General features: G+C 33.5%; 1 protein-coding gene and 1 pseudogene across 2 annotated transcripts; both read right to left on the bottom strand.

Annotated features, from left to right (window-relative positions):
• Positions 1-1,662: 1,662 nt before the first annotated feature.
• LOC120161915 lies at positions 1,663-21,227 on the bottom strand. Of its 2 annotated transcripts, XM_039172119.1 has the most exons (3): positions 21,214-21,227; positions 2,695-3,778; positions 1,663-1,997 (listed from the first exon to the last, which is right to left on the bottom strand). In XM_039172119.1, the coding sequence occupies exons 2-3, from the start codon at positions 3,748-3,750 to the stop codon at positions 1,839-1,841; spliced, it is 1,215 nt and encodes a 404-aa protein (XP_039028050.1). In that variant the 5' UTR covers positions 3,751-3,778; positions 21,214-21,227; the 3' UTR covers positions 1,663-1,838. The 2 variants fall into 2 exon arrangements, with proteins under 2 accessions (XP_039028050.1, XP_039028051.1); XM_039172120.1 differs by lacking the exon at positions 21,214-21,227 and having other exon boundaries at positions 2,695-3,862.
• On the bottom strand, positions 5,091-23,288 carry LOC120161918 (annotated as a pseudogene).
• Positions 23,289-24,240: the final 952 nt, after the last annotated feature.

The raw sequence follows: 24,240 nt of genomic DNA, 5'->3' as shown, positions 1-24,240 counted from the left end.
GTAGCAATGCCAGTCAATAACAATGTGCTATGTGTTTGTCTTACCTATGTCATTGATAAACGTTATCTACTACATGTCTTCTTCTAATCGGCTAGCATTGCCAGTATTTTTCCTTACTCTGGAGCAGAATGATAGTTTAAGTATCAAAGTGAACATAAAATCAGTTTATGGACCAAAGTAAAAACATGAGTGTAGTATGGGGACTAAATTGATGGCTCCACCTACCATGTATCATGTCCTTATTTGTTTCAATTGCAATTTTTTTAATCTGTGGCTGAATGATAGTTTAAGGACCAAAGTGAACAAAAAATGTTTAGAGAAACGAGTGTAGTATGGGGGGCTAAATTGAGTAGTATATCAGTTGTTGTGAAGTATAACCATGCCTAATATCTGAATACTTGTATTTTAATTTATTATGGCTTATATTACAAATATTAGTGATTTCACAATCTATTTTTTTGCAGCTTAAAGATGTTTCGGGTTTATCTTGTGCCAAATGGATTTGCTTAATGCTTCTGGGTGTAATTTCTGAAACTGTAAGCACGAAGATGCTGTCTTGATCGATGCAAAAATAAAGATAACTTCTTTTTCTCTCTCATTTATGTGAGTGAAAGACTAGCATGGAAACACAATTTGATGTTTGATGTTGGGTATGGTATGTATTGCTTTTTTCTGTTGATTTGCTCAAATAAGGATTCGTTCCTTTTTTTATTTTACTTGATGGTGGTTGTCCATGTAAATAAAGTCGATAATCGATCTTACTATTGTTATATCGTTTTTTTATCGATGCTGAAGCTGAGTATCATTCAAAGGTACTTTCGGTTTGGGGTGTCATTCTTTTGGAATGTGCTTCAATTGGTTCGATGCCGAAAAATTACCTATCATGTGCGATCAAGGGTTACCTGCTCACTTGAACCCACGTTGATGGATATTATCATACAAGTCAGCCCTTTTGCAGCATCTAATGATTTACTGTCAATGTCAAAACCATTGGTTTACGACATGCTCTGATATACTCTACTCGATCATATGTTTCGGGGCCGGCAACAGCGTATTATGCAATCTTTGGCGACTCTGACAGCTTAAATGCAACATCTATTCTCCATTGTATTGTTTTACTTCAACCATCACCAGCCTTTCCGAATCTCAAATATAATTCTCCAATCCCTTAGTTGGATACAGTATAAAATATTATTACTTTTTTATAATAAAACTATCAGAAATGATTAATCTAAATTTATATAAATATTTAATAACAGTGGAAAAAATCATTATTCACATCAAATAGTAAATTAACTGATCCCTTCTAATAAACCGGCCTTAAAGGTTTGGTTTCAATCGGTTTCAGACAAAATTGCCGTTATGGTTCAGTATTCTGGTTTTGTAAAAAATCAAATCTAAATCCAATTGAATATTGAAGTTAATCGAATCAAATTTTTTTGGTTCGGACATTGGGTTCTTATTTTAAAAAACACTTCCATATATAAACTTATTTTATTATTTTTTAATATAAAATATTTAATTTATAACATAGTAATAAAATTAGTTATAAATTAAATGAAAATAAAATCCGGTTAGATTAATTTAATTATGAGTGGTTAATAGGTGAATAAAAATCAAGTCGTACATGATGTTCCGAAAGGTAAACATAAAATTATCGGGTATAAAAACCTAAGTTCAGAATACAAATTAAACTAAAAGGTACTGTAAAGTATAACATAAATGCAGCTTGAAGAAAAATATTGGAGCAAAGAGGAAACCATTTCCTAGTCTCAGATGCAAGCAAATAAAGAAACAAGAAGCACATGATCTACTGTTTCGTGCTTCATATTACAAGATTACCATCCATACTTGGCTTGTGTTTCAGCTTTAGTAAGCAAACCTCTAGATCGCCTCTCTTGCAGCTCCATTTCCTTTTGCTTCATATCAAAGTACAGGGACCCGATTTGGTGCTTCCTCTTGTGAAGTTTATTCGGTTTACCCTTCGACGAAGCAGGCTGCATGCATGCAAAGCGAGCATGGTAAATACCATAAAAATTGGAGGGTATAAAACAAACATGGCTGTAGTGCAGGCTGTGAACAGTATCCCTTCTTATTGCCATAGGACAGTATGAGTACAGTGGCATATCGGAGAGAGAAGGTAAAAGATGACTTCAAAAGGTTACTTTGCTTGTCCTAAGGCTAACCTCCCTTTATTATTGTTTATTATTTCCTCACTTGATCGGATACGCCTACATAACTCTTTAGTCAAACTAGCATTATCCTTCAAAATGCTGTTTCTTTCATAGTTTTCAGGAATAATAAGAACATAACATAAGCTTCTTTTACATAATGCACACATCAACAATTTGCTTTATTCGCATTGTAAGTGTTAATCTAAATATGGAGCACTGTAAGCATTATCAGTTTATACTACATGTCAATGGGAATACCATTGACTGATATGCTATTTCATGGAAATAATCTACTCGAAATCTAAAACCTTAACAGCTATAGCTACAGAAAAGAGACTTACAACTAGCTCATGCTAAATCAGGATCTAATGATTTAATTGACCATGTCTATTAAGTAACTTAAGAAGTGTATGAAAGTAACACAAAAGCGAGTGCAATACATGGCATGAGAAACATATAAGACATGAACAAAAATTAAACCAACATGGCGAAAAAGTAGATAAGCTTTCAAGTTCAATACCTGATAAGAAGGCCCGAAAGCTATTCCGGTCATCTTGACCTGGTCTTCCCTAGGCCGATTCTTCATAAGCTCATCCTGCTTCACCTCAACAATTTCTGTTGGTATATCATTCCTCCCTCTCTTTCCCTTAACTTTCACCCCAAGTTCAGCCATCCCTGAAGAATCTGGTAATATAGTAGTCGCTGACCCATCAGCCCAATTATTCTCATATTGGGCATGGTAATTCCCATAACTCTCATAACTCCCATAAGTAGTAGCCACATCACTGTTCCCGACGTTTGGGTCACTATTCGATTGATAGCTACTATAATCAGCATAATTCACATAATGACCTATACTTTGATCAGAATAGTTCCCTGAATTTTGATCACTACTTGACTGATAATTGGCGTAATTCATAGAATTTCCAGCATTTGCATCTGTATCCATGTCGTAATTCGAATAATTGGGTGCATTATGATTAATACTTGCCTCGCTTTTGTCTTCAAAGGTGGATGAAGTCCATGTGGGGACTTGGGTGGTTTCGATAATGGATCTTCTTCCTGAACCTGAAGAGGGAGCAACACCCAAAGTAGTAGAGTTCCTCGGCGCAGGTATGCTCGATAGAAAGGATCTCACAGAGGGGCCTTGCGATAGGTTTTCGGATTCTCTGCGCTTTCGTCTTTCTTCCTCTTCGGCATCATCGTCATCATCCGAGTCAATGTGGCTGGTGGGGTTTATGGGAGGCTTGAATTGAACAATTCTCTTGGCAATTGGGGGATTGGGCGGCTGTTGTGGTTGAGGGGTTTGGGATTTCGGTTGTGGGAGATGAGAGAAAAGCTTGGATGTGTTCTTGGGGTTAGGAATTGAGGGTTTGGGGATATCCCCAGCTACTTTTCCGCCGCCGCCGTCTTCTTTTTGGAACGATTTGAGGGGTTGATTAGGCTGGGGAAGAGAGGAGAAAAGGGAATAAGATTTGGGTGGAGGGAGAGAGGGGTTCTTCGTCTGAGGAGGATGTGTGATTTGTTGGGGTTCTTCGTCGTCGTCGGAAGCATAGTTGGCTAACAAAGACTCCATTGTTGCCGTGCCGGAGAGAAATAACACGACGAGAATATACCAAATCCGTGTGCGGTGGTTGAAGCTTTAAATCCACCGTAAGATACAAGCATTGCTCCAAAACAAGAAGACACGCCCAACTAGAGATATTCCACATCAACTAGGTCTAGGATGTCAACTAGGTCTAGGATGTCAATGGGCCGGATTTTCTATCGATCAATTCTCTTCTCTTTTTTCTTCCTAATGTATTTTACGATTATATAGTTTTTTCTAATAATATAATTTATAAAATTATTATTTTTAATAGTCTAGATTAATTATGAGATATTATCTATTTAAAAAATTTTAATTTATTTTTTGAATTAATCAGTAGTATTCGATCTATTAACTGACTAATCTTAAATCAAGTATTGTAGAGGCGAGAGCGACCCTCTAAACCCAGTTTGCTCCATTCACAAACACCATGATTTGAACCCCTAACATTGATTAAAGAATCTAGTGTCTCATCCCACTATATCAACTGGTTGTTGGTATAATTTATTGACAATGTACATACATTTTTCATAATTAATTATTTAAATTTGAATTTTAAATAAGAACAACATTGTCATTTTATTCAAAATCAATTTAATCTTAAATATGAGCTTTAAGTTTAGGTTAGTATTTTAGTTAATTGTTAATGTTTAGTGGTTTGATTGTTATCATTTAAATAGTTAAATGGTTTAATTGATAAAATTTATAATTTAATGATCTAAATAGAACATGCCTTATAGTCTAGTGACTTGACAATCAGTTTACCCAAAATCTTAGTTTTGAGTTTTGAGTTTGACGGAAAAGATTTACCCATCTTGTTCGATTTCCTCTATTTTTTCCCCAAGTATCGTATTAGTTCATAGAAAAATAAACAAAATATATGTTATAAAATTTTATAGAATTATGAAATTATAATTAACAAATATAAGTAATTAATTCTCATATTTTATATTGATAATAACTCCACTGGATTTGGGATTTACAATTATCAAAGGTAAAAGTAATTACTAAAAACAAGCTGGGCATTGAACAATTAATCCATTAATTGGTTAATCTAACTTCAATCTAAGCACTTTGATCTCCCCTCTCTTCGAAAATACGATCTTTCGTTAGAAGAGTAGGCCCAAAAGTTCCAGGTATGTCCCATAATAAGATTATATAATACCCTATTCAAATGAATTACCCAATAAATTAAATATTAATTGTTATAGAAAAATAATTTTAGCAGACTATTAACCTAAGAGATAATTGGAGTCTTATTTCATTGAAAGGGCGAAATTTTTTATTCTGCTGAGAATTCGGACACGGGACATTGGAACAGATACTTATTTTACAAAGACAAGGACTCAGCATTCTTACATTTCAAACATAAAAACTGTAGAAAACTAAATGCTCTGCGAGGTAGGACGACGGTGAAATGAAATAGCAACGGATATTATTAGCTCACTCATTCATTACTTTACGTTACATGCTCATTGGACTTTGCGGATCGTTCAGAGCTGCAATGGCTGTTTCAATCTGCACATTTACCTCATCTGTAACCCCCAGACCGATGCGGGTAACTCGATCCGATCTGGGTTGTCACATTAGGGCCACCGGAGTGATCCACTGTAAAAATAGCGAAAAATTTAAAACTTTCTATCAGAACATGTAAACTTATAAAATCATTTGTCACTATTTAAAAATAAAACAGATTTTCAGACTCGTATACAAAACAAAATACAATTACATGCCCCCTAATCACATGTATCGTACTCTGCAAATAGCATCGGAAGAACTCCCTTACTGATGACGATAATTGCACTGATACAATTCTTTTAACCTGAAAAGATGAGTAACAGAGTGAGCTTTGGAAAGCTTAGTAATACAGAACTACCAGACGATGCTGAAGAACGTGCAGATACAGATAAACATATCTTTCCTTATTGGTTCCGAACATCTACAGATTTTTATGCCAATCGGAGATCCTACTGATATTTCAGATGTTAACGGACAATGAGCATTTAGTCAAATAAATACTTTGAATGCTTGAGTTCAGGAGATCGGAATAGGTTGTCTAGTGTGTTTCCTTAAAACTAGTAAAAATATACAGATCTTTTAAAACATATATATATATACCCCCATCTGTTCACATCATAATGTGTAGATTCCCCAGAACCATACACCCTACCCAACACATCATATAAGGCCCTGGGCACAAAGTCGAGGAACCTGCGAAACTTCTTCCTTCAACAATACCCCCAATTAAAACAATTTTCTGTCATTAAACAGAGATATCAGAAATCAAAACAGAATTTAAAACATATATCAGAACAGAATCCGGATCAGAAATCAGAACATAATTCAGGTCATGTATCAAAACAGAATTCAAGTCGAAAATCAGATAAAATAATTATATGATTAGGGAACACACCAGAGTTTACAGATATTATTTAGAGGTGCTAAATAATCTTAGCAGGCAGAGAAACACGGATTTTCAGTATACCGATAAAATACCGGAAGTTAGAAATATTATTGGAAAAGTTCATTAACTGACGGAATCATCAGTTATTCATAATGTGAATTATTAGGATCATATCTTATTCGGACAGTTTTCAGAAGTTATACATAATCAAATGGGTATTCAGAATCCTTTACATCCATGTCAATTGATCGGATAATCGAACAATCTTCAGAACGAAGATTCAGAATCTTAATAATCTATGTCGACTGGTCAATTCATTTTCCTTCCAGGGTATTTACTCGTTAATACCACAAATTCTTGTCCATAGATCATCTTCAGAATCATCACTAAATAGATCTTCTAATGGTCTTTATTTCGTTTCCAAGCTTCCACGATATCATGACATACTGACATGCTTGATTTGTAGTTCATGTTCCATAAGGACAGTACATCTTATAAACTCATCAGAATTTCCAGACTTATCCAATTCACTTACTTAATCCTCAGTCATTGAGGTTACCTAGTTCATTTAACAGTCATGTCCATTTCAGTTATTTCGGAATTTTTCAGAGTAATTCAAACGTTCCTGAATTTCAGACACATGTTGCACTTTCGTTCCATTCAATTTGGTCTTCGTGGTTGTTTTGTCGAACAAACGTCCAATTCTTAGCACTGAATGTGATCCAGAGTTGAGCTAAGCTGAATACTTCCAAAATTTATCATCGAGTCAAACTTGAGAAGACGAACACGCATTCCAGTAATATCTATGTCATTCAAGTATTGACATAGCTTTAGGGTTGATCTACTCACTTAAATTGTGTTATATTACTTTTAAAGGTAGGCCAATACATATGCTTATTTGGATTCCTTAATTAATCCAAGGCATTTACTTGGTATAGGTCATGAGGGTATTTTGGTAATTTTTGTGTTCAGTTTTATTCCATTCATTTCAGAGCTCGAGGATATCCAATCATTCCTGAACTTGGTGATATTCTTGGGTCATTTTCATTACAGGGGTATTTTTTGTAACATCCGCAATACCGGATTAGTGACCAAATTGTAGAGTTTCAGAATTTGGTGACTAAAGTATAAGAATGAAAGAATTCAATGATTATTTGAATTTATATTAAAGGTTATTTGGTAATTATTAAAGGAAATTAAGGGTAGTATGGTCTTTTCCTTTAAAAGATATTCTTCCCCCTTTTATAAGAGTGAAAAACGTGGGAAGAGAGCTATCTGGAAGCTTTCTTCTTCTTGCTTTCTCTTCTTCATGTGGGGCTAGCTACAAAAGGTAAGTTCTTTGTTTGTAAATGAATTGTTGATTTTAAGGTTGGGTTTTGATTATTAGATGATAACTAAGCTTAAGGAAAGCTTAAATCATCTTAAAAACAAATGATGGAGGGGTTAAGAGAGATTAAAGATTTGGAATTTTTATATGAAACTTTGGAAAAGAATTGATAAGTAGAATTTGAAGTTAAATTTGACTTGTCAATGGTTAAATTAAGAGATTTGGAGTGTTAGAATTGGAATTAGAACACATTGAAAATTTGGTATGATTTTTGAATCTCATATGGAAGATAGGATTTTGAGGTTTAAGATGAAATAAATGAATATAGATTGGTTTAAGTATGTATACTAGAGTTAAGAATGAAAATGGAATGAAGTTTGATGTGTTGAGCTGAAAATGAAGGATTTTCGAGCTCAAAATATGATTTCTGGGCAAGGGGAATCGGTACCCATTCAAGGGGAACCGATACCCCTTCAAACGACAGAATTCCAGAATGTCTCGAGGGAATCGATACCCCCATGGTAGGGAACCGATTCCCCCTAAAGGAAAATGCAAATATTGGTTTAATAAGTTCGTTTAAGTTGCTAGTATTCAATTACAAGGTGTAGGTATCTAATGATTGTCCCGAAATGTACATTTATGTAGATTCTACGCATAAAGAATTCCGGAACGTTTGGCAAGTAAGATCGATCAAAGGGAAAGATAAGAGATTGGAATTGACTAGTGAGGCCAGGTGAGTGCATATTAATTAGTTTATGGTGCTAAATGGAAACAAGACTTGCGACAAGTCTATTTCCTCTGTTAGAATGCATGAATATATGATTATACGTATATGAATGACATGAATTGTATGTATGCATGATTATATGTGTTAACATGCTTTTGAATGTAATGTTATGAGAAGTATGTGCTATGTAATGTATATATATGAACATATGTGAAACTGAACTATGTGACTGCATGAGAAAAATATGAGCCATATGACATGATATATGTGAACATGAGAAAACAAAGTATAAGATATGAACTATGTGATCCTATGAGAATGTGAAAGAAGCTATGAGCTTATATGGCATGTGATATGAAAGTGTATATGTGAAATGATATGAAATATATATGTGAAAACAAGTATATGTTATGAGATCAATGATTACACGTACATGTGATACGTGACTGAAAAGAAAGGATAAGTGGTTATAAGAGAAAGAATATGAATAAGTAATGTGAACTGTTATAAAGGATAATGCCCATGTTATGTGATATGAGAGCTAGGGGTATAGTTGGCATGCCAAGGGTCGAGGGTTTACCTATGTTCTTCGGAACATATGGACTGTTTACCTATGTTCTTCGGAACATATGGACTGTTTACCTATGTCCTTCGGGACATATGGACTGATTACCTAGGTTCTTCGGAATCTATGGACTGGTCCTTCGGGACATTGATCGAGCTGTGGTGACAGCATATGTGTGCACAACCTCAATGTACTCACATACCTTAAGTTCTCACTAGTGTACATGGGCTAATAAAGTGATTAAACAATCATACTGAATGTGATATGTATACGATGGGTTTATAAGTGGTTTGAAATGTGTTACGTGAACCATATGATGTTGTGTGTGTATAGTGTTTGATTGAAAATGTTAACAATAAAAGTATGTGATTACATGATAAACTGTTAATGATGAATTATGTGTCTGTATGTATTTACTGTAATTAATCTGAGATGATTTTATATGATACGAAGAATGCATGGAATTGGTATAACATGATAGAACAGAACATGCATGTATTGATATATGTTATGAAGTTCATTGTAAGTTGTTATGCCTCACTAAGTCTTCGACTTAGCGTGTGATTGTTTCACGCGTAGGTTTCGAGAAGAGTAAAGAGTAATGCGGAGCAAGACAGGTCAGTTTTCCTTACCAAATGTCAGATCAGAAAATGTATGTACTGTTTACAGAGTGTAGTTGGCATGTAGTCTAAAGATATAAATGGTACGAACTCTGATATCTGTTGTAAACGTTTGGAAATAATTTAAATGTTATCAAAGTTTTTAAATTACCCACTATTTTATACGAATAAATGTTTAAAAAGTCAATGTGTCACTTCGGACTCGTATCCGGGTCGGATACGGGTTGGGGTGTTACATTTAATGGTATCAGAGCTAAGGTTTAGCCGATTCTCGGCATAAACCGAAGTCCAAAGTGTCATAAAAGTTGTACATGCCAACATAGATTGAAAAATTTCTGATCTGATAGTGTAAGGAATACGTTGTTTTGCTAATAGAATAAGAATAGTTTAATACAGTAGAAATCCGATCGTGATAATTTCGAAGTAAGTGAAAGGTGATATTCCTGATTGTGATAGCTATTCACTTGCCCTGGCCAGGCAGGATGAAGAGCGGACACCTCAGGAAATGCCTAGTAAGATCAAAAGTTGATTTCAGAAAGCTGAAATCATATATGAATAATGATAGAAAGTTTTCATCGTTTGGAATCGGAAAAAAACGATATAGAGTTATTATGTGGATAAGATAGAATATGGTGAACGGGTGTCACCATAAGAATGTTAAAAAGATCTAACGACGTGATGAGTACGTATAGAAGAACTCAAGGATAAGTGCATCAGTGACAAGTGTATAAGATGTATAAAGTCAGAGCTTATGAGTTTGAAACGAAGTGATAGTATTGCGCATAAACAAGAGTATGTTTATGATAAGGGTTTGCAGTTTAGATGGAAAAAGTTAGCGTTGGCTAACCAGAGTATGTGATAAAAATGTACTAGATTATAAGATTATAAGATATTGTCAGGATATGATAACCAGATCTGCAATGGATCTGGATATAGTTGCATATTTGGATTATAGTAATGTGGTATAGTAAAGGAAAAGGAAGTAAGAATTTGTATATTTAAGTAAAGTTGAGGATTGATAAGAAGAGTTTGAGAATTTGTATATCGATGATCAGATTATAGGACACAGGAAGTCAGAATGTTGAGTTTGAGTAAAAGAAATTTCAGGATGTATGAGAATAGAAGTGAAATTGATAAGTTGAGTAAGCGAATGTTAAGATAATTTAGATTGGAAAGAATGTATATGATTGGTATAAGAGGGCTTGTGCCCTAGACTGAACCAAAGTTATTATCTAGCTGTCAGAGTAAAGGTGCTAGAGTTATAAGATTGGAGGAAAGATATAGTGGAGTTAATTGATTATGATATGAATTTGAATATAATTGTATATTCTGAGCAGATAGCTATGATGTAGAAACAGAGATAAGTATTTGCATGGAACCTTCAGGAAGGAAAATACAAGTATAAGAAATGAAAGGGATTGATTTAAAAGAATCAGATACGATAAATATGGAAGTACAGAGGACAGTTTTGATATAGAGTGATGAGATGAATATTATTGTCAACGTGATGAGCGACATTATATGGAATTTTAGAAAGGTCAAAGGAAAAATGCATAATCGAATGAGAGAAAAGACAACAATGGATTTGTATTACTGGTTATTGCTTATATGATAAACAACAGAAGATGAAGGTATAAACGAAAAAGATAGTCGAAAAACTAAAGGATTAAAAAGTAAGTTTCTGATGATGACAAGAAAGAATAAGTCAGGGAAGCAACATAAGAACATTAGAAGATATGTTCCTATTAAGATGTGCAGTGAAAATTCGAGGACGAATTTTCTTATAAGGGGAGATTTGTAACATCCGCAATACCGGGTTAGTGACCAAATTGTAGAGTTTCAGAATTTGGTGACTAAAGTATAAGAATGAAAGAATTCAATGATTATTTGAATTTATATTAAAGGTTATTTGGTAATTATTAAAGGAAATTAAGGGTAGTATGGTCTTTTCCTTTAAAAGATATTCTTCCCCCTTTTATAAGAGTGAAAAACGTGGGAAGAGAGCTATCTGGAAGCTTTCTTCTTCTTGCTTTCTCTTCTTCACGTGGGGCTAGCTACAAAAGGTAAGTTCTTTGTTTGTAAATGAATTGTTGATTTTAAGGTTGGGTTTTGATTATTAGATGATAACTAAGCTTAAGGAAAGCTTAAATCATCTTAAAAACAAATGATGGAGGGGTTAAGAGAGATTAAAGATTTGGAATTTTTATATGAAACTTTGGAAAAGAATTGATAAGTAGAATTTGAAGTTAAATTTGACTTGTCAATGGTTAAATTAAGAGATTTGGAGTGTTAGAATTGGAATTATAACACATTGAAAATTTGGTATGATTTTTGAATCTCATATGGAAGATAGGATTTTGAGGTTTAAGATGAAATAAATGAATATAGATTGGTTTAAGTATGTATACTAGAGTTAAGAATGAAAAGGGAATGAAGTTTGATGTGTTGAGCTGAAAATGAAGGATTTTCGAGCTCAAAATATGATTTCTGGGCAAGGGGAATCGATACCCATTCAAGGGGAACCGATACCCCTTCAAACGACAGAATTCCAGAATGTCTCGAGGGAATCGATACCCCCATGGTAGGGAACCGATTCCCCCTAAAGGAAAATGCGAATATTGGTTTAATAAGTTCGTTTAAGTTGCTAGTATTCAATTACAAGGTGTAGGTATCTAATGATTGTCCCGAAATGTACATTTATGTAGATTCTACGCATAAAGAATTCCGGAACGTTTGGCAAGTAAGATCGATCAAAGGGAAAGATAAGAGATTGAAATTGACTAGTGAGGCCAGGTGAGTGCATATTAATTAGTTTATGGTGCTAAATGGAAACAAGACTTGCGACAAGTCTATTTCCTCTGTTAGAATGCATGAATATGATTATACGTATGAATGACATGAATTGTATGTATGCATGATATATGTGTTAACATGCTTTTGAATGTAATGTTATGAGAAGTATGTGCTATGTAATGTATATATATGAACATATGTGAAACTGAACTATGTGACTGCATGAGAAAATATGAGCCATATGACATGATATATGTGAACATGAGAAAACAAAGTATAAGATATGAACTATGTGATCCTATGAGAATGTGAAAGAAGCTATGAGCTTATATGGCATGTGATATGAAAGTGTATGTGAAATGATATGAAATATATATGTGAAACAAGTATATGTTATGAGATCAATGATTACACGTACATGTGATACGTGACTGAAAAGAAAGGATAAGTGGTTATAAGAGAAAGAATATGAATAAGTAATGTGAACTGTTATAAAGGATAATGCCCATGTTATGTGATATGAGAGCTAGGGGTATAGTTGGCATGCCAAGGGTCGAGGGTTTACCTATGTTCTTCGGAACATATGGACTGTTTACCTATGTTCTTCGGAACATATGGACTGTTTACCTATGTCCTTCGGGACATATGGACTGATTACCTAGGTTCTTCGGAATCTATGGACTGGTCCTTCGGGACATTGATCGAGCTGTGGTGACAGCATATGTGTGCACAACCTCAATGTACTCACATACCTTAAGTTCTCACTAGTGTACATGGGCTAATAAAGTGATTAAACAATCATACTGAATGTGATATGTATACGATGGGTTTATAAGTGGTTTGAAATGTGTTACGTGAACCATATGATGTTGTGTGTGTATAGTGTTTGATTGAAAATGTTAACAATAAAAGTATGTGATTACATGATAAACTGTTAATGATGAATTATGTGTCTGTATGTATTTACTGTAATTAATCTGATATGATTTTATATGATACGAAGAATGCATGGAATTGGTATAACATGATAGAACAGAACATGCATGTATTGATATATGTTATGAAGTTCATTGTAAGTTGTTATGCCTCACTAAGTCTTCGACTTAGCGTGTGATTGTTTCACACGTAGGTTTCGAGAAGAGTAAAGAGTAATGCGGAGCAAGACAGGTCAGTTTTCCTTACCAAATGTCAGATCAGAAAATGTATGTACTGTTTACAGAGTGTAGTTGGCATGTAGTCTAAAGATATAAATGGTACGAACTCTGATATCTGTTGTAAACGTTTGGAAATAATTTAAATGTTATCAAAGTTTTTAAATTACCCACTATTTTATACGAATAAATGTTTAAAAAGTCAATGTGTCACTTCGGACTCGTATCCGGGTCGGATACGGGTTGGGGTGTTACATTTAATGGTATCAGAGCTAAGGTTTAGCCGATTCTCGGCATAAACCGAAGTCCAAAGTGTCATAAAAGGTGTACATGCCAACATAGATTGAAAAATTTCTGATCTGATAGTGTAAGGAATACGTTGTTTTGCTAATAGAATAAGAATAGTTTAATACAGTAGAAATCCGATCGTGATAATTTCGAAGTAAGTGAAAGGTGATATTCCTGATTGTGATAGCTATTCACTTGCCCTGGCCAGGCAGGATGAAGAGCGGACACCTCAGGAAATGCCTAGTAAGATCAAAAGTTGATTTCAGAAAGCTGAAATCATATATGAATAATGATAGAAAGTTTTCATCGTTTGGAATCGGAAAAAAACGATATAGAGTTATTATGTGGATAAGATAGAATATGGTGAACGGGTGTCACCATAAGAATGTTAAAAAGATCTAACGACGTGATGAGTACGTATAGAAGAACTCAAGGATAAGTGCATCAGTGACAAGTGTATAAGATGTATAAAGTCAGAGCTTATGAGTTTGAAACGAAGTGATAGTATTGCGCATAAACAAGAGTATGTTTATGATAAGGGTTTGCAGTTTAGATGGAAAAAGTTAGCGTTGGCTAACCAGAGTATGTGAAAAATGTACTAGATTATAAGATTATAAGATATTGTCAGGATATGATAACCAGATCTGCAATGGATCTGGATATAGTTGCATATTTGGATTATAGTAATGTGGTATAGTAAAGGAAAAGGAAGTAAGAATTTGTATATTTAAGTAAAGTTGAGGATTGATAAGAAGAGTTTGAGAATTTGTATATCGATGATCAGATTATAGGACACAGGAAGTCAGAATGTTGAGTTTGAGTAAAAGAAATTTCAGGATGTATGAGAATAGAAGTGAAATTGATAAGTTGAGTAAGCGAATGTTAAGATAATTTAGATTGGAAAGAATGTATATGATTGGTATAAGAGGGCTTGTGCCCTAGACTGAACCAAAGTTATTATCTAGCTGTCAGAGTAAAGGTGCTAGAGTTATAAGATTGGAGGAAAGATATAGTGGAGTTAATTGATTATGATATGAATTTGAATATAATTGTATATTCTGAGCAGATAGCTATGATGTAGAAACAGAGATAAGTATTTGCATGGAACCTTCAGGAAGGAAAATACAAGTATAAGAAATGAAAGGGATTGATTTAAAAGAATCAGATACGATAAATATGGAAGTACAGAGGACAGTTTTGATATAGAGTGATGAGATGAATATTATTGTCAACGTGATGAGCGACATTATATGGAATTTTAGAAAGGTCAAAGGAAAAATGCATAATCGAATGAGAGAAAAGACAACAATGGATTTGTATTACTGGTTATTGCTTATATGATAAACAACAGAAGATGAAGGTATAAACGAAAAAGATAGTCGAAAAACTAAAGGATTAAAAAGTAAGTTTCTGATGATGACAAGAAAGAATAAGTCAGGGAAGCAACATAAGAACATTAGAAGATATGTTCCTATTAAGATGTGCAGTGAAAATTCGAGGACGAATTTTCTTATAAGGAGGGGAGATTTGTAACATCCGCAATACCGGGTTAGTGACCAAATTGTAGAGTTTCAGAATTTGGTGACTAAAGTATAAGAATGAAAGAATTCAATGATTATTTGAATTTATATTAAAGGTTATTTGGTAATTATTAAAGGAAATTAAGGGTAGTATGGTCTTTTCCTTTAAAAGATATTCTTCCCCCTTTTATAAGAGTGAAAAACGTGGGAAGAGAGCTATCTGGAAGCTTTCTTCTTCTTGCTTTCTCTTCTTCACGTGGGGCTAGCTACAAAAGGTAAGTTCTTTGTTTGTAAATGAATTGTTGATTTTAAGGTTGGGTTTTGATTATTAGATGATAACTAAGCTTAAGGAAAGCTTAAATCATCTTAAAAACAAATGATGGAGGGGTTAAGAGAGATTAAAGATTTGGAATTTTTATATGAAACTTTGGAAAAGAATTGATAAGTAGAATTTGAAGTTAAATTTGACTTGTCAATGGTTAAATTAAGAGATTTGGAGTGTTAGAATTGGAATTAGAACACATTGAAAATTTGGTATGATTTTTGAATCTCATATGGAAGATAGGATTTTGAGGTTTAAGATGAAATAAATGAATATAGATTGATTTAAGTATGTATACTAGAGTTAAGAATGAAAAGGGAATGAAGTTTGATGTGTTGAGCTGAAAATGAAGGATTTTCGAGCTCAAAATATGATTTCTGGGCAAGGGGAATCGGTACCTATTCAAGGGGAACCGATACCCCTTCAAACGACAGAATTCCAGAATGTCTCGAGGGAATTGATACCCCCATGGTAGGGAACCGATTCCCCCTAAAGGAAAATGCGAATATTGGTTTAATAAGTTCGTTTAAGTTGCTAGTATTCAATTACAAGGTGTAGGTATCTAATGATTGTCCCGAAATGTACATTTATGTAGATTCTACGCATAAAGAATTCCGGAACGTTTGGCAAGTAAGATCGATCAAAGGGAAAGATAAGAGATTGGAATTGACTAGTGAGGCCAGGTGAGTGCATATTAATTAGTTTATGGTGCTAAATGGAAACAAGACTTGCGACAAGTCTATTTCCTCTGTTAGAATGCATGAATATATGATTATACGTATATGAATGACATGAATTGTATGTATGCATGATTATATGTGTTAACATGCTTTTGAATGTAATGTTATGAGAAGTATGTGCTATGTAATGTATATATGAACATATGTGAAACTGAACTATGTGACTGCATGAGAAAAATATGAGCCATATGACATGATATATGTGAACATGAGAAAACAAAGTATAAGATATGAACTATGTGATCCTATGAGAATGTGAAAGAAGCTATGAGCTTATATGGCATGTGATATGAAAGTGTATATGTGAAATGATATGAAATATATATGTGAAAACAAGTATATGTTATGAGATCAATGATTACACGTACATGTGATACGTGACTGAAAAGAAAGGATAAATGGTTATAAAGAAAGAATATGAATAAGTAATGTGAACTGTTATAAAGGATAATGCCCATGTTATGTGATATGAGAGCTAGGGGTATAGTTGGCATGCCAAGGGTCGAGGGTTTACCTATGTTCTTCGGAACATATGGACTGTTTACCTATGTTCTTCGGAACATATGGACTGTTTACCTATGTCCTTCGGGACATATGGACTGATTACCTAGGTTCTTCGGAATCTATGGACTGGTCCTTCGGGACATTGATCGAGCTGTGGTGACAGCATATGTGTGCACAACCTCAATGTACTCACATACCTTAAGTTCTCACTAGTGTACATGGGCTAATAAAGTGATTAAACAATCATACTGAATGTGATATGTATACGATGGGTTTATAAGTGGTTTGAAATGTGTTACGTGAACCATATGATGTTGTGTGTGTATAGTGTTTGATTGAAAATGTTAACAATAAAAGTATGTGATTACATGATAAACTGTTAATGATGAATTATGTGTCTGTATGTATTTACTGTAATTAATCTGATATGATTTTATATGATACGAAGAATGCATGGAATTGGTATAACATGATAGAACAGAACATGCATGTATTGATATATGTTATGAAGTTCATTGTAAGTTGTTATGCCTCACTAAGTCTTCGACTTAGCGTGTGATTGTTTCACGCGTAGGTTTCGAGAAGAGTAAAGAGTAATGCGGAGCAAGACAGGTCAGTTTTCCTTACCAAATGTCAGATCAGAAAATGTATGTACTGTTTACAGAGTGTAGTTGGCATGTAGTCTAAAGATATAAATGGTACGAACTCTGATATCTGTTGTAAACGTTTGGAAATAATTTAAATGTTATCAAAGTTTTTAAATTACCCACTATTTTATACGAATAAATGTTTAAAAAGTCAATGTGTCACTTCGGACTCGTATCCGGGTCGGATACGGGTTGGGGTGTTACATTTTTAGTCATTTTACAGATCTACGGTATTTCAATCTTTTCCCTCCATCCGGACTTATTATTTAATTCCAAATTATCATCTATTCCAGTCCTTTCGAACAATTCTGATAAAAGAGCACCATCCGATAAATTGTTCTTCAGGTATTTACTCATAACTCGGATATTTTCGGGTTAAGTGCATTCTCGGATTTTACAAACGAAATATCATGAATTTTTCTTTACAAAGACAAGATCTTAATAATTAAATTCGTACTTAATCGAGATAAGTACAAATCCTTAAAGTACTTTCTCTTTCAGGGTCGACTCTGACTATTTTACCTCTCAAGGGTATTTTCGTAATTTCTTAACCAGATAATTTCGATATTAGCTCTTAACGAAAATAATATAATATAGAGATCCTGTGATTAATTGCTTCTTCGAACATTCTTTGATCTTGAAAAGATTCCTTAAAAGACTTATAGTATCTAACATAAACCTTTTTGGGGTTAAAAAACGGTTATCCATAATTTCCAAGTAAAACTAACATTTCTTATGCACATCAATAGTTTTAGCAGATTTATTAATCGAAATATTCTCATAATTTATCATCTAAGTACCTTTAATGAGATAAAATATAATCTACATATCCATGGTTGATTCTTTTATCACTTAATTCCAGAACTTGTAATTTAATTCCAACTGTCCTCCAATTTCTTATAATAGTAATTTGAGCCATATTCAGTTACCTACTTTCTACAGTATTCGTATCTAGTGTAGATCTTCATTAATTACACATATGAGACCAAACATTTCCATTCATGCATTTACCTCGATTTCCGTGTATTACTGATCGACCATAAAAATTTCATTCGAATGCCTTTGATCTTCAATTCAACTTCCAATAATTCCTCAGATACATATCAACATAAATTATATAAAAAAACGGAGCTTAATTACGATAAATGAATCAAATCGGGTGATTAATTAGTGAAAACCAACTTATCGGGTTCGAATTTAGCGAAACGGACTTCGGATTCGGATTCAGGACGTCGAAAAAATAAAATATGTCTTTTCAAAAATTTGAAATTTTTGGTCAAAATCAAAGTCAATGGGTTTGACTGGCAATTTCGAGGCCTTCGGGTCCGAATTTCAAAAAACAGACTGTGGAATCGAATTTGGATCATCGAAAAATGTCAGGATAGGTATACTCGGTCAAAGTCAAAGGTCGTTTAATGCCCGGTCAAAGCCGGTCAAAGTTTTGGTCAACTGTGGTTAACGGTCAACGGGTCGAGTCGGATTACGACCGGTGAAACCGGTCAAAACAGTTCCAAAACCGGTCAAACCGGTCACTTTTGCCTTCCCCACGTGTAGTGGCGGCGCGTGAACAGTGGACTGATATCGAAAAATTTCCGGAAAAATTCCTAAAAATTATTTTAAGCGATTTCGAGATACTTACAAAGCTCGGTTCAAAATTTTGAACGGCGGAGAGCTCGATTTCAACGAATCGTAAACTTTGACCGCTTCACCTCTTCACGCGCCGCCGTCGACGGAGACCAATGATGACACCGGCGGACTCGGAACGATGCAAGGAACACGATGGTGCGGGAAGTGTCGTAAACGGATGCTCTGATCGTCGTGAATCGGTGAAAAACCAACTGAAATCGGGTTATTACCGACGATACTTCAGACCGAAGTTAACGACGAACGACAACAATTCATGATAAAAGATTTGAGGGGTTTTGTTCCTCGCTCGACAACGAACACGATGGTGGTTTTGGCTCGTCGATCGGAGGTCAGACGACGAATAGATCAGAGTTAAAAGTTGGGTTAACGGAAGAGGAAAATTGGAAATCATTCTGTAAAACCTGCGTTGCGCACAGGATTTATAATTCTCCCAAAAATAAAAATAAACAAATCATGAGTTTAACCACTGGACTTCCTACATTTCTTAAAATGGTCTACCAACTTTGAAATCTTACAATTTAATCCTCAATTTTTTTTTTCTAAAATACTAATTAAATTCAATACTTTATAATTTCTTAAATTTAACCCCTAAATTAAAGTGTTACATCATCCTTCTCCCTGTCATCTGCCTGCATTTATGTCAAGCCACGAGACTGGTAATAAAGACTAGAATTTATTAAATGCATGTGAAAATTCTATTATGTTCTTAGAATAGACTTTTTAAAGAAATAAGTTAAACTTATATTATGTAGAAAATTAAATACATACTCATTATTTTGGATAAATTATTAAATATCGTTCAATATACGAAATAGAAGAAAAAAAACTTTTATACCCATTTTGTTAAAAAAATGTAATTAGATTTTTGGATCCATATTATATTATCAGAATGTGTATAACTGTAAACCAAATAACATAAAAATCAAAAAACAATAAATAACTTAAAATGAAAACAACATAAACTCTACCAAATTCCTTAATAGAAGAGCAATTACGTATTATGAGGGAAAAACATATTTGAATATGTTCACATATAGTTGAAGGAACTGTGAAAAGGTGACATATTAAACCACGTACATCATAATTTTTGTATTTCAAGATAAGAACAAGTTTTAAATGCAAGTTTTTTATTTTATTTTATTTCATTAACGCATAGGTTCCCATGTGGTTTACACGTGATCATTTTGGAAAGTTTTACAGTGCGACACCCTTAATATATAACTAAAAAAAGCGATACTGGTTTTGTTATTATTTAAATAACAAAACCGGTAAAAAATTACTTAAAATATCAATATTTTTTAATATTTTCGGTAAAACACCCAATAATAATAAAATCGATAGAAATAATAATATTTTTAATATTTTCAGATTTTATTATTTAAATAATAATAAAACCGATAATATCTTTTTTTAATCGTATATTAAAATTATCGAACGTGATCATTTCCATTTTGGATTTATGTTTTATAATTTTGTGAAAATTATAGCCATGATTTATGGGAAACACGATTTAGTGTGCCGCTCCAAGTACAAGTGTGATGATTCAGAAACGTCAGAATTACTGGGACGAGTTAGAGTAGAGGAAAGATTTGATAAAAACCATGTATATGAAATAGGAAAGAAATACAATAAAACAAATTCCTAGCAGATTCTAACAACTTTCTATATGCCTTAGCCTTTAAATCTTACGGCCCATACAAGTACCACCAAAATTTGGGTAAAGTGAACTTGCTTCAAGACGATTTTAAATTAAATTGTTTGAAATAATCTATTTTCTTAAATAATATTTAATCATCCCTATTTTCTTATTTCTCTAAATAAACCAATTATATAATTTAAGATTTTATCTCTAGATTATACTATTTTTTCACTTTGCTATTTTAATTAATTTTTGTATTTAAACTATAATTGTATCCCGTTTCAACCAATAAAAAATAATAACAACATGATATATGATATTTTTTATTTGTAAAAAGTGGAATAAAATTAAATAATTAAGATTCCCAAAATTAATAAAATATAAAAAAGGAACATAATTTTAAAACCAATTCACAAATAAAATCTTTATAAATCATGATTCCTCCTCTACCATGATAGTTAACAAATTAATTTGAACATTTGATTTTTACGACTAAAATCTCAGTGGAGTTACCAAATGGACCGGTCATGTATAATTTTTGGCAGATTGTCATGTATGATTGAAGCAGAAGAAAAAATAGCATAATCGATGATAGATTGTTATGTTGGACGTCTAAAGTGAGAGAGTGATCTGGTCCTTTCACTTTCTCTTTTCCTTTCCCACTTAGTTGTGTTGGAACTGGTCTTATTCGGACACTCTGGACTTCACTAACCCTAAATGATTAAACTATCGCATTTATTATAAATTACATGAGATCAATTCAATTTAAAATACTTGTTAAGTTAAATTATAATAATAAAGTTACATGGTAGTTTAAGTTTTAACCAACAGGCTAAAACTGACATTTTTCATTATTTTTATTGTTATATTAATTATTTATTTTTCACCTTTGTGAGTATATATTAAATTAGTCGATGAAAAACGGTAACGAATCATTCACTTTATTAAAGTTTATATCGGTTTCCAATCCTTTCGGCCCCACGTTTCTGGCCTTTTTATTTTATTTGATACCCTTCTAACTATTATTTGTCATTGCATCATCCAGCAATTAGTAATCTTATTTTTTATTTTTACAATTATTATTTTTTAAAGATATTTTATATAAATTTTGAATCGAACTTTTAAATAAAAATAAAAATAAAATTTTCTCAATACAAATTTATTTAGACTTAGTTAAGGATACAGAATATTTTACCATTCTACTTAATAAATATTGAGTGTTACTACTCATTTGTTTATGAAAATATTTACAAACTGTTTTTTATTGAATAATATTACACAATTTAATACAATATTTATATTAGTCAGATTCTTCTCTTTAACTGTTGTCTTTTTAAATAAACTTAGAATTAGACATGAATGATCAACTTAATTGCTTTTAAACATGGATCTATGTTGGAGTTAAATTCGATCTTTCCGTTTTAGGTCTTAAATATATGCACGGATGTTGCAGGTGGAGTTGTCGCGTATCACGACACAGAAAGAAAATAATATAAAATGCGATTTGAAAGGGAATAAAGCCAGTTAGAAGAAATGGACTTACCTCGATAAACAAGGTTTTCAACAGTCTGGCGGAGACCGCTGTGATAATTTTGAGCTTCAAAGATTCAAAAATCTCGCACAATTTGACCATTGTGTCTGTCCTTTTACTGCACGTTATGCTGACCAGTTACCACCATTGTCTTTTCTCCCATGTGAGTCACTTTCAGCTTCAAAAACCAAAATTAAACGAGTCAAAAAAAATTGAAAACAATTACCAGCTTGAGAGGGAGGGAAATAGAGATTTAATAGACTACTTCAAGAACTTCAATAGGGGAAGCTGTTGATCCTCCATAATCAAAAATGTTGTCGAGCTTGGTCTTCTTGGATCTCAGCACAGGTAGCAGATCTTGGTCGTGATGGAATCCTGGATTTTGCTTCAGTTTTCCAGACTCTAACTCCATGATCTCAGCCTGGATTCTGCTCTCTTGATCGTGCAGTTCCTGGATGTAATCAATGGCATCCTTGATAATGGAAGCCTTGTGCATCTGCGAACATTTCATCAAACAACTAACTAACTAAGGATCCATTCCATTTCTTTAATTGTTTTCTTCTCTAAAAGCAAAAACAGGACATACTTTGCTGATATTTGGAATAACAGCTCTGAGAGCAAAGAGGTGCTCGTTAAGCTTTTTCCTTCTGTTTCTCTCGGAAACGATGTTCTTAGAGGCGACGGAGGAGGGGAGAACTCGAATCATAGTAGCCGGAAAACTCATCCATCGCCCAACTGTTTCAATTCGGATTCAATTAAAAAAATTAAAATCTATTTCCTAATTTGTAATAATTCAAATTCAATTCTCTACTATTTTCTTATGTACTATATGTCTTAGCCAGAGGCATTTCACTTTTGAAAGGATTACTAGTACTGCGAATTGAAATGGGAAAAGGTAAGAAGGTACTTGTATTCTTCGTTTTCAAGGAAATATTTTGTCTCCCAATAATTTTTGTACTCATCGCCAATATTCTCAATATTCGCCATGGCAAGCATGCGTTTGATTGATGAGAAAATTTAAATTCTCTTTTCCGGGAAAAGAAAGGAAATATTCGTTTTCTGTCTACCTTGGACAGAGACTGGATTGAGAAATGGAAGGAGCCAAACAGAAACGAAAGGGTAGAAAGGGTATGTGAAATAAATTGGAGGGCTGGGGAGGTTACACATTTATACCACGTGGGGTGCGTTGCTTGACGTTCGATTTTGCTTCTTAAAATGATCATACCCGTTGAATATAATCCAATCAGATGTGGTCTTCAAGGACGCGTATGTAAACACCACGTACAATAGGCTCTGGACTACCACCACCACTCTCTCTATATGACGCTTGTATCCACGCTCCCAAATAATTGAAAGTAATTTAAATTTTGTACTTTTAATTTTTGTGTTTAAATTAGATAAGTACTTATACTTGTAACAGTAATCTGAGTTGATTCAGTTGATTAAGTGTTTATTATTATTATAGTTAAAACTAAACTTCATCAATGATCACCTTTAATTTTATAAAGAAAATACTCATTTTTAATATTTGCATTATATTGTTTTTTTAAAACCTTTAGCTCAAACGCAACTTAATACAAACTCTATATCTCACTAATGATCAGTAGGAACTAAATTACTAGATTCACTTTCAAACAAGGGTTAATTATAGTCTGAAAAGAATAAGAAAGCCATCAAAAGCTCAAGGTGGGTCAACTAGGCGACGATCAACATCTGCAGCTCTAAGGGCCATCTTCTGTGCGTCTTCTTTCCAAAAGCGGTCATTGGTACTTCTAAATCCCGTTGAAGCCACTGCATGTGATGCTTGATTTCCTTGTCGTTAATGAAGGTGAAGGAGCAAGATTCAAGGTGGTTCGCCAAGAATTTAGCATCTCCGATCATCGACCTAATCACCGATGGGTCGATCTCCTCGGTGTTTAGTTTTGAAATTATGGTTCTTGAATTACTTTCCACCACCACCGACCGAATGCCTAAATCCAGGATTAATTGCAACCCGTGAATGACTGCCAAAGCTTCTGCCATGAACGTTGACGTAATGTGTAAGGTTGTTCGA

The sequence above is a fragment of the Hibiscus syriacus genome, unplaced genomic scaffold, assembly GCF_006381635.1.
Source record: "Hibiscus syriacus cultivar Baekdansim isolate YM2019G1 unplaced genomic scaffold, ASM638163v2 tig00111402_pilon, whole genome shotgun sequence".
NCBI classification, from domain to species: Eukaryota; Viridiplantae; Streptophyta; class Magnoliopsida; order Malvales; family Malvaceae; genus Hibiscus; species Hibiscus syriacus.
Note: the sequence above shows the minus strand (reverse complement) of the source record. Positions and strands in the feature narration are given on the sequence as shown.